Source organism: Branchiostoma lanceolatum, chromosome 12 (assembly GCF_035083965.1).
Source record: "Branchiostoma lanceolatum isolate klBraLanc5 chromosome 12, klBraLanc5.hap2, whole genome shotgun sequence".
NCBI lineage: Eukaryota > Metazoa > Chordata > Leptocardii > Amphioxiformes > Branchiostomatidae > Branchiostoma > Branchiostoma lanceolatum.
The window spans coordinates 9,192,622-9,205,978 of record NC_089733.1 but is presented as its reverse complement, the minus strand read 5'-3'; the positions used below and the strand labels follow the sequence as shown (position 1 = coordinate 9,205,978).

Sequence of the window (13,357 nt, the reverse complement as noted above, 5' to 3'; positions counted from 1 at the left end):
GCACTTGAATTATCTCATCTACTGCTTATTCTTTCAGAGATGCTCCTCAGAACATTGTGTGCATCAACTTTCAATTTTACCTACATTTCTTTTCCTTTCCTTTCCACCTATTGTTTGTATTCTGCTGAACACTTGAATTACTGTAAGATATGTGGTACAAGGCAATTCTGAAGACCATCACGTGTCTTCTTCTTCAAGCTTTCCAAAATCTCCCGAGCGTGGCTTCTTCTTGCCGAGACGACGCCTACGAACAACCACTACCACCACGTACGCAACCACGGCCAACAGAAAACCGCCAAAGAAACTTCCTACCACAGCAGATGCGTCAAATAAAGATGCGTTCTGGCACATCTTCGCTAGTTGGTCTGGATATACGGTATCTAGGGGCCTGCCACGCATCAGTTCTGGGCTTGCGCAGATAATCTTATCCTTGAATAAAGCTTTCCCGGCGACCCATTCGCGAAGGTCATCTATGGCGCAGTCGCAGTGGAAGGGGTTGTCGGCCATGTTAATTTCAGTGAGAGAGGTCAGGTTCCAAAACATCTCTCCGGACAACTGTTTGATGTTATTTGATTGGAGGTAAAGCTTCCTCAGCCCTCTCAGACCAACGAAAGCGTTCTTATCAACAGTTTGTAGGTACTGGGACTGGTTAAGATGAAAGTAATGCAAATGAGACAAATTGTCGAATACGCCGGCGGGGACGTGGTTAAAACGATTATGTTCCAAACGGAGGTAGTTCAAAGCTGTGAGGTGTCGTATGGCGGTGGGGAAGGAGGTGAGATGGTTAAACATCAAATTCAAATTTGTAAGTTTCTTGCCATATTGACCGAAGGTGCCAAAAACCCCATCTCCAACCAGTGTGAGTAAGTTGTCATACATGTTCAACGTTTTCAAAGAGCTAAGCCCGTTGAATGTGCCGTCTTGGAGTTCTGCAATAAGGTTACTACTCAGATCGAGATATTCCAGTTTCTCCTGGGACGAAAACATTCCCGGCAGTAATGCATTTAGTTTGCAACCTGTAGCTCGGAAACGTATAAGGCTTCGAAGGGACTTCAGCGCATCCGATTCAATTGCATTCAACGACGAACCATCGACATACAAGTTCTCTAGATTCACCAAATTTTGTATGGAATTCTTACTCAAAGTTGTTATGTCGTCGCTTCGATAGATATCGTTGTAAGACTTGGTAGATTCAAAATGGGGAGAGAAGTTAGCGGATTGTTGTTGAGCTCTAAGCTATGCAATGAAGGTAAATCGATAGATGGCAATATTGCAATATTATTGACAAGTAACTTTAGTTCAATAAGCTTCGGGATGGCGGCCTTGCTCAATACGTCATCTTCTATTACCTCAATTCTATTCTTTAGCAAGCTTAAATTTTCGAGGGAATCCAGTCCATTGAAGGCACCATTTTTCAGTTCCATGATAATGTTATTGTCTAGGTACAAGTTTTGGAGACTACTGAGGTCCACAAATGTGTTAGTGCCGACAGAAGATATCTTGTTATAATCTAGAATTAAGCGTTTAAGGTTTGACAAGCCCCGAAACATATCTCTATTGAGAACCGCGATGTCGTTATGACTAAGAGGAAGAGCAAAAAGAGGGGATGTACTGCCAGTCGCTACTAGGTTGCCAAATGATGATATCTGGTTGTTCGTAAGGTCAAGTACTCGCAAAGAAGCCAAACCTTCGAGAACATTCGTCGGAAGGGTGTTAAGTTGGTTGTTCTTAAGATCGAGAGTAGTTAGATTGCCTAACCCGGCAAAGGATTCCGAGTTTAGCGTACTTATCCGATTGTCTGGTAGGTTTAGTTGTCGGAGGGACACGAAGTTGACGAAGGCTCGATCGGGAATGTTCGACAGCTGGTTTCCGGTGAGTGTGAGTTCGTTCAGCCTCGGAAGGTACTGGTCAGCAAGCCCCTGCAGGTCTCTGATGCCGCTGTCGCTGAGGTCGAGAACTTCCGTGTCGTCCGGAATGTTGGGGGGAACTGCGGTCAGGCTCTTATTTGCACATTTAACAATGTGGTGGCTGGAAAAGTGCCAATGGAATCATGAGAATCAACTTACAATATAACACAGGTGAGGTCCAAGCAGATAAAACGTGAGCAACTATGGGCCAGCACAAACATATGACACCTCCTTGCTAAACTTTCAGCGAGGCTCAAGTTGCCGACGGTTTTAGGTATATCATATATTTAGTTGCTATTCTTTCTCCCTATCATTAGAAAAACAACAAGTAAGAAATCAATGCAAGGATTGTGATTAACCGTTTGAAATATTTCGGAGAGACAGAACAGGTGATCAGTATATTGTCTAACTCTCCCAAATCAACACCTATACGGATAACATGTTTACACCTTAGCAAATGAATAACATGCATACCCTGTACATCGACCCGTCGTTAGGAACAGGTAACACAGTTCTGTGCGTCTTCCTGTTATATTTTAACCACAGATGTTTCCAGAGGAACAAACAATGGAACGTTGCACTGCTAGCCAGACTGATTTGACCAACATTGAAATCAAGCGCATCGACGTCGTTTCAGCTGACTCTTACATTTTTCGAACTGAATACGACGTTCTTTTGCTTCTGCATTGATGTGTTTTGTTATGGATTAGACTGTTATCTCTTAATGTTTTTCATAGCCTACACATAATCAATATTCTATTGCATTTGCTTTATTACGGTCTGTTGCTGGAGTTCATTCTGGCTTTGCGCATAGAGTCTTCTCACCTGTTACAACTGCATACCTGCGGACATGCCGCCTGGGCAGTCTGACACAACAGCAGGACCAACACCACGCTGGCCAAGGGCACTCCCATCCTTCCGCTGTGTTTCTGTCTTTTTACGTGGAGTATAAACCTTAGGAGTAACGCCAAAGACGGTTAAACGTTAACAATTTTGAGAAAGAACTATCCCTGACGCACACATACACATCTAAGACCGCGAGTTATCGTGTCACTTCTTATACAGTATGTATAGGATCTCAACAAGATCAACAATAAATAGCAATAATCTAATGGATTTGCCCTACCCTTTGGTGAAAGCCGCTTATCTAAGCCGGTCACCTTTGGCATGGACCCTTTTGTCTTGAGTTTCAATAGATGTCGGAGATAGGGAGTATCTGCACAACTAATGGACTAAGAATCGGATTTCAGTTGAAAGGAGAATTCGGTGGTCTAAAGAAAATCAAGTGGGTTATCTTGTCCATCATCTGGGTGCATGACATAACATAACGGTTCGTCCACGTCACCTAATGGCATTATATTAGTACATTTGCCAGAGAAGTCAGTCCGCTATAGAAGTTACAGTTTGCCCGTGGATGACATATTGGACCCTTTCACCGTAGCCGAATCCCTTAGCATACTATTCACTCTATTTTGCCAATTTCTACTATTTTTCCAGCCATACGCGAGGCCTCGTAGAGGCTAGGGGATCGCGGGTAGCAAAGTCCAGCGCGCCGACTCACGGGGTCTTGTTTCCCAGGGTATCATACGGACAATTCAATCCGTCACAGTCCAAACTAAACATTACTGGGAATATGAAATTGTCGAATTCTGAAGCTGAATAGCACCTTAAAGTTTTAGGGTAACGTTACCTGTTAAGCTGCACTGGGCGCCCGCACCTCATGTACTGCCCTGAAGAAGGCACAAACAAGTAACTGTCCGTTTACTTTGTATCCTAAACTGGGTCAGTAGTATTGACATGGTGATAATTTTTAACCAGTCGTTTTTTAAGCGTAATTCAGCCTTTTTTTATCTTCGTAATACGTAGGCAGTCGCCACAAATCAACTAAATTCGTAATCAGTACACAAGCCGTAACGCGTAATTGGTCGCTTTCTTTCTACGTAAACCGCAACAGTTAGCTTTATGCAACGTAAAGCGTAAATCCATGAATTACTAGTAAAGCGAAGGCTGATTTCAAAATGGTCCAATCCACAAGCGAGCGCCTCCCGTTATCATGTCCGCAATTCCCGTTATCATGTCCGCAATGGATTTTCCTATTGGTATCCCATTAAGTATACCAAGAAGGTTAAATATTTAACCTCCTTGCTTCGACAGACATAAGCATCAGGTAACGTTGCGCTCTTTTGTTAAGACACCATTTTTGAGTGACCTTTTTCTCTTGCATGCCTTCATACATATTTCAAAGAAACCAGCTTGCATATTTCAACGTAATACGTAGCCTGGCCGTCACGTCCCCAAATTTAGCATTAGAGTATCTTTGATAGAGCGTTAATAATTTCGACAGAATCCTCCGTCTATCTTGATTTACGCAAGGGGTTACGCAATCACCGGGTACACACCGGAAGTGGAATTACGTACTTCCGGAATTCGCCGGCAAGATGGCGACCACCGTCAGATTTTGGAAGGAGGGGCAAAGATTTCTGCCGATTTTTCCACAACTATGCGTCGTGAGGGACTCCAATCACTGCAAGACGTCAGTAAAGAAATTATGCAGGCAGCCAAGGCAAAACCACGCAAGAATCGCCGATGGCAAGGATGGAAGTTGGACGGTATGTTATGAAATAGTGACCTTGTAGATGTAGTTACACAACACGTGAGTTTACGAAACATACCGTTATATACGCGTTATCAAACCGCGTATTATACTGTTTATAAAGCAGACTTCTATGTGTCAGTTTTAAAAGTATTTTGTGTTTGAACAGTTATTTCTACATTTCTTGCTTATGTGGAATATCCTAGCTCAATAATTCGAAAAGATCGTGTTGTCCTCAAAGAACTTTTCCGGCTATCTGTTCATCATGATTTTATAATCTCCAAGCAGATCCACACCGGGCGCGAAAATCGTATACGTAGTATGCTAGCCAGAGAAGGTCCAGTCAGCCAGAGAGGGTCCAATAGCCTCTCTGGCTGACTGGACCTTCTCTGGCTAGCATACTACGATTTTCGCGCCCGGTGTGGATCTGCTTGGAGATTAATGATTTTACATGTATGCCTAACTTATACAACATGTACGATGTAGTATTCATAAATCACATACTCTGAAATCAATAACATAAAGGGTACTGTCAACCGTAGCTGAATGTTTTTTAAAATGAATAATGGAAATAATGGAAATTTTAGTTAATTATATTTTGAATCAAACCTCCTTGATTGAATATGCCAATACCCTAGGCCTAACAGTAACAAATTTTACCCCCCCCCCCCAAAGAAAATGGACTGCCCTCCAAGTTAGTACAACACCAGGTGATGATATAAACACAAAAAGTTTGGAAACTTGATTTCGGTTGATCATATTTCTGTTGTTTCTTTATTAATTGCATTGTATTGTATATAATTTTAAAGCTTCTTAATCCTTGAACTCTTGAAAAACGGCCACAGCCGAAGAGTATGTAAATTTTCAAGGTTAGACAAAGGTTGAAAAAAAACTCCTTTAGTTACTAGTACAAAGGCATCCCAATCGCCACAATCATACATCCATTGGACGTTCCCTAGGGCTGCGTATATGAGCTAGTCCCGATAAAAAAGGGCCGAAATTTTGCACAATCATATCATCATCATCATGGATACCCCTAAATAACCCCGCTAGGGGCAAAGTAGGGGGGGAGGAGGTCCCAGGCTAAGGCGAGCAGGCCTCCAGCCTGGCGCGGAAAGACTCAACGGTGGCAGCCGTAACAACCGCGCCAGGCAGGGCGTTCCACTCGGGTATGGCGCGGGGGAAGTATGAATATTTGTAAGAGTCTGTTCGGGCGTAAAGTGGTTGAAATTTGAGCGTGTGGCTTCCCCGAGTGCGCCCCTGAGCTTGTTTCAGTAGACTATCTGTATTAATATTGATGTGGTTATTAACTAGCTTATAGAAAAAGGTGAGGCGGCATATGTATGTTTATTTCTTTAACAGTGTGTTCCATATCATTGGAAAGCTTATCTCTTGTCCTTTGGAACGATATGCCATTTGTAATTATAACGCTTTTGTGGGACAAGCATCTTGGCTGACTTCATCATGGGTGGGTAACCCAGAAAATTGCTGAGATTTCCCTGCCAATCTCAAACACTGTATTGGCAGGGAATGTAGCACTTTTGTATTGCAGCCCACTCTTTAAGTTATTCTCCTCTAAGTTTTATCTATTTTCTTTGTACATACTGAATGTTGATATCATGTGTTCTGTGTATACTGGACCCCCTTGAAAAACAGTGTTTCAAAATCTGAATAAATGATGTGCAAAACATACATAACAATAGGGAAATATCATCATCACAGGCCCCAGGAAAGCTGTTGTGTGAGCCAGGCAGACTGCCTCACTGCAGAGGTAGTCAGGGTAATGTATGCAGACCCCTCCTTCAGCTGAACACCACAACTCATATCAGGTATGTTAAATCTTAAGATATCTTCTTCGCTAGCCACTCACCCCGCGTATGTGCCTGTTATGTAGACTTGTTAAAATTTAAAAAGAAAAACAGAATATGCAGTATATACAGTAAGCATACAAATGTACAAATTACAATACCAATGCAATTTTAAGACCATTTATATACAATAGGTTTTATGTACTTAGAATATTGTTCTTGATTGTATTGTGTCTAATTGTACTGCCTTTGTGTTGTCAGCAGGACTAGGGCTAGCCATTTGTAATAGCCACAGGCTTGTTGGGCAGCCCTGGCTGTACATACTAAACAGCCAAACTAATGTATGAATAAATAAATAAATAAATAGATAGATAAATCATCAAATGCAAGTTCCAAAAGAAGAAAACATAAAATATTAGGCATTTATAGATGTGCTTGTTTTTCCCTTTTCCAGGTCTATATGTACATCTAGCCTCTGCAGTAGTCAGAAATCCAGTCCGGACCCAAGAACCCCGTCTGACCCCTTCCAACTTGTGTCTACAGAAATGTCCACCTTGTACAACGATATAAGGATGGTTCGTGTACTTTTATTTTTGAAACAGAGATATCTTTATGATAAGTTGAAACTCTTTACTTTCTAGGAAATGTAAAGCCATTATTTTATGAAAGAGCTGTTCATGTATGTCCCTATACACTGTACTGGTACCAAAGATCATCATACAGACCTTTAGTTAGCTTTACCACTGTTTGAAAGTTCTGTACATGTAAACAAGCTAGTCTTCCACAATTTGTATGTTTAAAGCTCCAAAATAAGCAAGATTTCTTGTATGGACTTACATTTGTTACTGAAAGCCAGCAATAAACCTTTGTAGAGTTGTAACCATACTTTCTATCAACTATTTACTAGTAGAACTGAATTGATAATCCTAAACGTTTCTTCATTTTTCCCCATCTTTCCTAATATGCAAGGTATTACTCAAGCAACTGGATGAAATTTGAAAATGGTAAGACGTTTCAGACAGCATCCGGTATTTTTTATCTGTAACTGAATGCTTCATCAGTGACAGATAGCTGATGCTTCTGAAACGTCTGACGTTTCCAAATTTTACCCAGCTGCTTGAGAAACTGCTACCTTGCATGTCGTAGTACCTTCATGAACTTTTCTGTGTTACCTTGTCAGGAGTTGGCCACCTTTGGTAGCGTGCTGCGAGACATGTCGCACTACTACTTTGACGGACAGGGGAAGGCTTTCCGACCAATGGTAGTGCTGCTGATGTCACGTGCCTGCAACTTTCACAATGGTGCTTCTGAGAATGGGTGGGTCTATATAATCATGTGAACACTGGCATTTTTGTGGTATTTCCTGTAATAACTGCACTGTTGTAATGATTGAAATGTTTGAAAACAGCTGTTTATGTTAGAGTGTAAATGCTTGATTTAAATGTTGCCAATTGCATCATAAATGCCTGTTTATCAGAGTTGTGCAGTAGTTTCAGTTAATGCAGTAGTTTGTTCAAGCTTTTTAACCTGTGTACTGTAAATCTTGAAATATTCTGGACTGTTTTATGTTCGCTGTTTTGACATTTGAATGAAACACAAACAGACACACACGCTGACAGACACACAAAAAACAGTACCTCCATTTTTCATGGAGGTAAAAATTCACCCCGGTACCACTCCCCCCCTCTCCAGCTTGGCACTTCCCTCCCAGAGAAGAATATCGATGATAGCGGAGATGATCCACACGGCCAGTCTGGTTCACGATGATGTCATCGACGAGGCAGACACCAGGAGGGGGAAGGCCTGTGTCAGTAACCTACATGGACAGAGAAAGGTAGGTCCAGGATTCGAAACCCCTGATATGCCCTGATGTTGTGCCCTTGGGAAAGGCACTTTGCACCTTTTTCCTCACTTCACTCAGGTGAAAATGAGTACCTGACTTCGGTAGGGGAAGGTCGTATTGAGGTCAACTGGTTGCGACAGTTCCACAAAATGCAAGTGTGGAGCAAATATGTATCTGTTACCCATGTGTATTATGTGATTGCCCTGCATCAATTCAGCACTAGAAAGGCTGCCATTGCACGGGTAATTTTTGACCAATAAAAAACATTATTTAATAAAGTGTGGAAGCCAATCATGGGCTGCCAAAGCGAACTTTCACACTGGTTCAGAATACTGTTATGCATATATAATATGATATTATAATTGATAGTTATATCCCTGTGTGTGATGCATTTGAAGAATAACATGAAATCATGGTTTGGTTTATTCCTGCCCATTGTTAATTTGAATGATTAATTTTTCTTAGAAGAAGCAATATTTAGGCAGCACTTATTTACTTACAAGTACAATGTGGGCTCCCCTTATAAGCGTTTAACCTTTAGTACACTGATGTAGCCATTTGGCACCCAATTCCCTATTGGTTACAGAGTTAGGCAGCAGGGAGAAGGTTAAGAAGCACAGCCTTTTGCTAACCCCCATATCTTTTCCCTCACTGGTTGTCTGATAGTTTGAAAGGAAACTGCAAGTTAGAATTCCATTTACACAGAAAAGTAGCAGTTGAATGGTTAACGTTGTTCGTACCCCCCTCCCTCCTTGCAGGCTATCCTGACAGGAGACTACATACTGACAGTCTCCTCCATGGCTCTGGCTTCCATCGGGAACAAAGATGTCGTCATTCTACTGTCACAGGTCATAGAGGACCTGGTCAGGGGTGAGTACGGCTGTTGGAAGAGCTAATCAAGGATTGGTGCTTGTTGCGAGCCTTAGGGAAAGCACATTGCAAGTTTTTAGCTAATGAAAAAGTGTCATTCTTCGTCCTTAGTTTGAGGTTGACCATTGAAAGCAATGAAGGGGTTTATTGTTTTTCTGTGTAAGTACAGATGTTGCTTATTGCTCACATTATAAAATGACGGCTGCAATCGGAGTTGCTATTTTTGTAGTATCTCAACCCTCGTCCTCCTAACTTATCTTATGACCAATACAACTATGGTGCATGAGAGCACCTACGGCAGTGAGAAAGTTAAAGACAAAAGCAGTTTTGTCCATGCTTACCAGTGCAGCTTCACTTTTAAGATGACAAAATGTACATTTATATTTTTCTATCATACTGGGTCATTTTTGAAGATGTATAACAAATGGTAAAATGAGTTTGGGTTCAGAATAACTCAATAAGTAGCATTTTTTTCTTTTTTTTATAAACAAACAAAGTTTACAAACAAAGTTTATTGCAAATACATGCCCAAGGGCTAATTGCAAGTTCAAACAAAGCATAAGATAATGATAATGATATTAAGAGCTACATTCAATATTATACTATATCTGACCTCATTACAGGTGAGTTTATGCAGTTAGGCACTAAGGAGGATGAAGATGAAAGGTTTGCCCACTATCTGAAGAAAACCTTCAAGAAAACAGCAAGTCTGCTGGCACACAGCTGTAGAGCAGTAAGTACAGCAGACAAGACAATAGCTTTGTTTCCTTAAGCGGTATCTTATTGGACCTGTGGCACGTTGGTGACCTCGCTTGAACCGAGCAACTTGACACAGAGCTCAACGAATTTGACATATTTTTTTACGCATTTTGTGTTTTGTTGTCTTTTTAGTCATACTTTTTGCTTGATATTTCCTTTACAAAGTCATGGGTAACACAAATCCAATTTAGATCGCAGTGAGGTCGCCAAGACGCCAACATGCTGCGGCATAGAAGGATTGATTTAGAAGACAAATAGACGTAGTAAAATATGCATGTCAATAAACAATTGAGGTAAAGTGTAACAGTATAGTCTTGTTTGTGTCATGAGTTTCTTTCGTGTGTGAGACTCCTTATTCAAAGGAGGAATGCATGTTCACTAATGTAATTCACTTTATCTTCACGGTAGCAAAATTTCACGGTGTAAGGAAAATGGACATTTTCACAGAACTTTAACTTCACAGTGGTGGCAAGTGGTTTACAGAATGGATGTGTGAAGAAATCATAAATTTTTACGGTGATGATTAGTTCACGGTACAGAGGTGACCGTGAAAACTGTGAACATATAGTTACAGTGAAAGAGACAAGAATAAGAGTATCTCTTTTGGAAAGATGAAACAAATGTACCATTTTCAGGTGGCTGTTCTGTCAGGAGGATGTAAGGAAGTGCAGGAAGTTGCTTACCAGTATGGGAAGAACCTAGGCATCGCCTTTCAGGTACTCACCTTTATTTTCTCTTTCTATCAAATCAGGTACGTTTATAAAGGTTAGACATCCAGGTAAACAATATATATAAAACCAAGTCAAACTCTAAAACTGGATAAAACTCAGAGATTCACTTCCGACTCTTTATATATAGAATCAGGTTATACATCTATTCTAAGACTTCTGCTACAGTCATTTTGCCAAAAGTAGAGCTGAAGCATGGATATATAAAAAAAGTTGCATTCCAAAATTCTAGTCCTTTCTTTTAATTTTTAATCCCTTCTCCAACCAAGTCTTATTGGATAGAAAAAAAGAAACATACGTACAACTTTTTTATTATTATTTGTGAACCTTTATTTATTGAGGATGTGGCAAGAAGAAAACAGCTTATGGAAAACCCTCACCTTAAAAACATAAAAATAAATATAAAACAAAAGCATGGACTAAGAACACAATTCAAGGTACATAAAAATGCAACACAGATAACGAAAGGTTTTTCAGTTATTTTGTAACCAACCAAGAAGTTGAAATACACCTGTTTGTTTGTTTGTGTTTGTTTGTCTCCGTAGTTGGTAGACGACATGCTGGACTTTATGTCGACGGAGGAGCTGATGGGAAAACCGACGGCAGCGGACCTGAAACTGGGCCTGGCCACGGCGCCTGTACTGTTTGCCTCAGAAAAGGTACACTTGTACATTGTAAATTTGACTCATCTTAATCAGGTGTCAAGACTTGAATGGAATTCTTGAGGAAGTGAAAAACTGAAGAAAATGCTGCTGTTTTCCCTGCTGAAGTGGCTTTTTCAGACCAAAGATTGTTATTTGGGTTCAAATTTTGGCCAGGAATGAAACCCAGACTTTCCAACTATAAGCTTTCCTTTGTTTTGACAGATGTACTTGTATGATACTTAAACAAATCTATACCTAATTCTTTCTTCCCCCCCCCCCCCCCCCCCCCCCCAGTACCCTGAGCTGAATGCCATGATCATGAGGAGATTCAGTGAACCAGGAGACGTGGAATTGGCCAGGGAAGCAGTTACAAAGGTGGTTACTGTGTTAGTGTGAATGTAATTCAGCACCAAGGACAGGTAGTAAGTGTGTTAGTGTGAAAGTAAGTCAGCACTAGTGACAGCTGGTTACGGTGTTAGCGTAAATCATACTAAATGTAATTCAGCACCAAGGACAGGTAGTGTGTAAGCAGCTGTAAGTAAGTGTGAATGTAATTTAGCACTAAGGACAGGTAGTGTGTTAGTGTGAATGTAATTCAGCACTAAGGACAGATAGTGTTAATGCAATTCAGCAACAAGGAGGTTAGTTTTTTTGTTTTTTGTGTGTGTGTGTGTGTGTGTGTGTGTGTGTGTGTGTGTGTGGGGGGGGGGGGGGGGGAAAGAAACACACATCGTATGCTAGTTTTGTATCAATTTGTTAGGAAGTACATAGCTATGAGTGAAAATGCCAGTCAGTGTTAGAGGACATTCAATGCCAAGGAAAGTAAGACAAGTTTGACTTGACTATATCTTATCAAATCACTATTTACAGAGAGTTATTACCGGTACTACATATACACAACCAAGCATCTAGGGAAGTTGACCCAAGAACTGTTTTCCTTCCCTCCACAGACGGAGAGTTTACAACAGTCCAGGATACTGGCCGAGCAGTACTGCAGGGAGGCTGTCCGGCAGATACAACAGCTAGCTCCCTCCCCTGAGAGGGAAGCCTTAGTTACATTAACTCAGAAAGTTTTAAATAGGAAGAAATAACACAGAAAGTGTTACCTTTATACTATTCTACATATTATAAAAAAAGGTTTTGATAGTGTTTAAAATGTTGTCGATGTTAAAGATATGTCATATTTGATACTGTTGCAAGGCATAGTTTTTGAAATAGACTACTAGTATCTTGGCTCATTTGCACATTGGTAATATATTCTGTTACAGCTTTTAAACAAAACAATTGTTTCATGTATTAGTACTGGTACTTTCCCCATGGATCAAAAGGGACCCCTATTATTCGGTTGTAGTACTGCAGTACTAAGGCAACAGCATGCTGCAACATGTATTAGTTATGGTAAAAATCATCCCTCAGTCAGCAGAGATGTTCCTGTTGCTGTGATTACAGGTTTTATATAATTAATTTCCAGTTGACACCATTTATGTTTTGCATATGAAGTGAAGTGCCGATAGCATGGGACAAACAGTTTATTTGCTTGAAATGAATTTTTAAAAACCAGTACAGGGGCATCAACTTGTGAGTTTATGAAATGTTGAACATTGACCACTTAATACCAAGGCCTATGTTGTACATTTTGCACCAGAGAAAATGAAATATGAGCATATCGATATCCTAAATTCAACATTGTGTTGGCTATGAGTTAAGGTTTGCAGGGCGGCTAATTACATTTCTCCAAATCTAAATCCTTAGCTCTTGGATTTTTCACAATTACAAAAGACATTGCATACAATGTATGTAATACAGAGAAAACTGTGATTGTATTCTTTTTTCTCCTTCAGGTATCACAACCCGTCTTAAGAGGTTGTGATTCTGTTTGTTTAATCAATGACTGTTAACAAGAGGTCAAAATGACTTTAATTTCCCCTTTGTTTATTTTCATAGCCATCCTCCATCACCAGTTTGGCATTGGTTTTTAAGATCTAAGTACAATGTACGTAAAAGTAAATTGGTTGGCCTTATATTTGACAAACCAGACTTCTACTTCTGAGGATGTCTCCACAACCAGCATTTCATTTGGTAACATTTGGCTTTACCAGTACAAATGTGTACAATTATAAGATAAGAAGGTCTATCAGACACTACAGAAGGTCTATCAGACACTACAGAAAAGAACAAGGAAGTCAACGGGTCTTCCTTCTCATA

At 40.5% G+C, this 13,357-nt stretch overlaps 2 protein-coding genes across 2 annotated transcripts; one reads left to right on the top strand and one right to left on the bottom strand.

Annotated features, from left to right (window-relative positions):
* Positions 1-177: 177 nt before the first annotated feature.
* On the bottom strand, positions 178-2,821 carry LOC136445721 (leucine-rich repeat-containing protein 3-like). Its single transcript, XM_066443856.1, has 3 exons — positions 2,733-2,821; positions 1,787-2,028; positions 178-596 (listed from the first exon to the last, which is right to left on the bottom strand). The coding sequence occupies exons 1-3, from the start codon at positions 2,819-2,821 to the stop codon at positions 178-180; spliced, it is 750 nt and encodes a 249-aa protein (XP_066299953.1).
* A 1,491-nt stretch (positions 2,822-4,312) lies between these two features.
* LOC136446159 (all trans-polyprenyl-diphosphate synthase PDSS1-like) lies at positions 4,313-12,964 on the top strand. Its single transcript, XM_066444473.1, has 11 exons — positions 4,313-4,516; positions 6,223-6,329; positions 6,763-6,883; positions 7,489-7,625; positions 8,001-8,142; positions 8,910-9,021; positions 9,645-9,754; positions 10,416-10,496; positions 11,054-11,167; positions 11,447-11,527; positions 12,103-12,964. The coding sequence occupies exons 1-11, from the start codon at positions 4,346-4,348 to the stop codon at positions 12,241-12,243; spliced, it is 1,317 nt and encodes a 438-aa protein (XP_066300570.1). The 5' UTR covers positions 4,313-4,345; the 3' UTR covers positions 12,244-12,964.
* The last annotated feature ends 393 nt before the right edge of the window (positions 12,965-13,357 follow it).

What these genes read in the sequence shown, in the direction of transcription:
- LOC136445721 (XM_066443856.1), bottom strand. Translation starts at nt 2,821, where the DNA reads ATGGGAGTGCCCTTGGCCAGCGTGGTGTTGGTCCTGCTGTTGTGTCAG. An exon ending in CAGGTATGCAGTTGTAACAG is followed by an intron (nt 2,029 to 2,732) that starts GTGAGAAGACTC and finishes GCACTTTTCCAG; the next exon opens with CCACCACATTGTTAAATGTG. An exon ending in CCTACCAGACAATCGGATAA is followed by an intron (nt 597 to 1,786) that starts GTACGCTAAACT and finishes TTGGTCTGAGAG; the next exon opens with GGCTGAGGAAGCTTTACCTC.
- LOC136446159 (XM_066444473.1), top strand. Translation starts at nt 4,346, where the DNA reads ATGGCGACCACCGTCAGATTTTGGAAGGAGGGGCAAAGATTTCTGCCG. An exon ending in AACACCACAACTCATATCAG is followed by an intron (nt 6,330 to 6,762) that starts GTATGTTAAATC and finishes TCCCTTTTCCAG; the next exon opens with GTCTATATGTACATCTAGCC. An exon ending in TGGCACACAGCTGTAGAGCA is followed by an intron (nt 9,755 to 10,415) that starts GTAAGTACAGCA and finishes TACCATTTTCAG; the next exon opens with GTGGCTGTTCTGTCAGGAGG.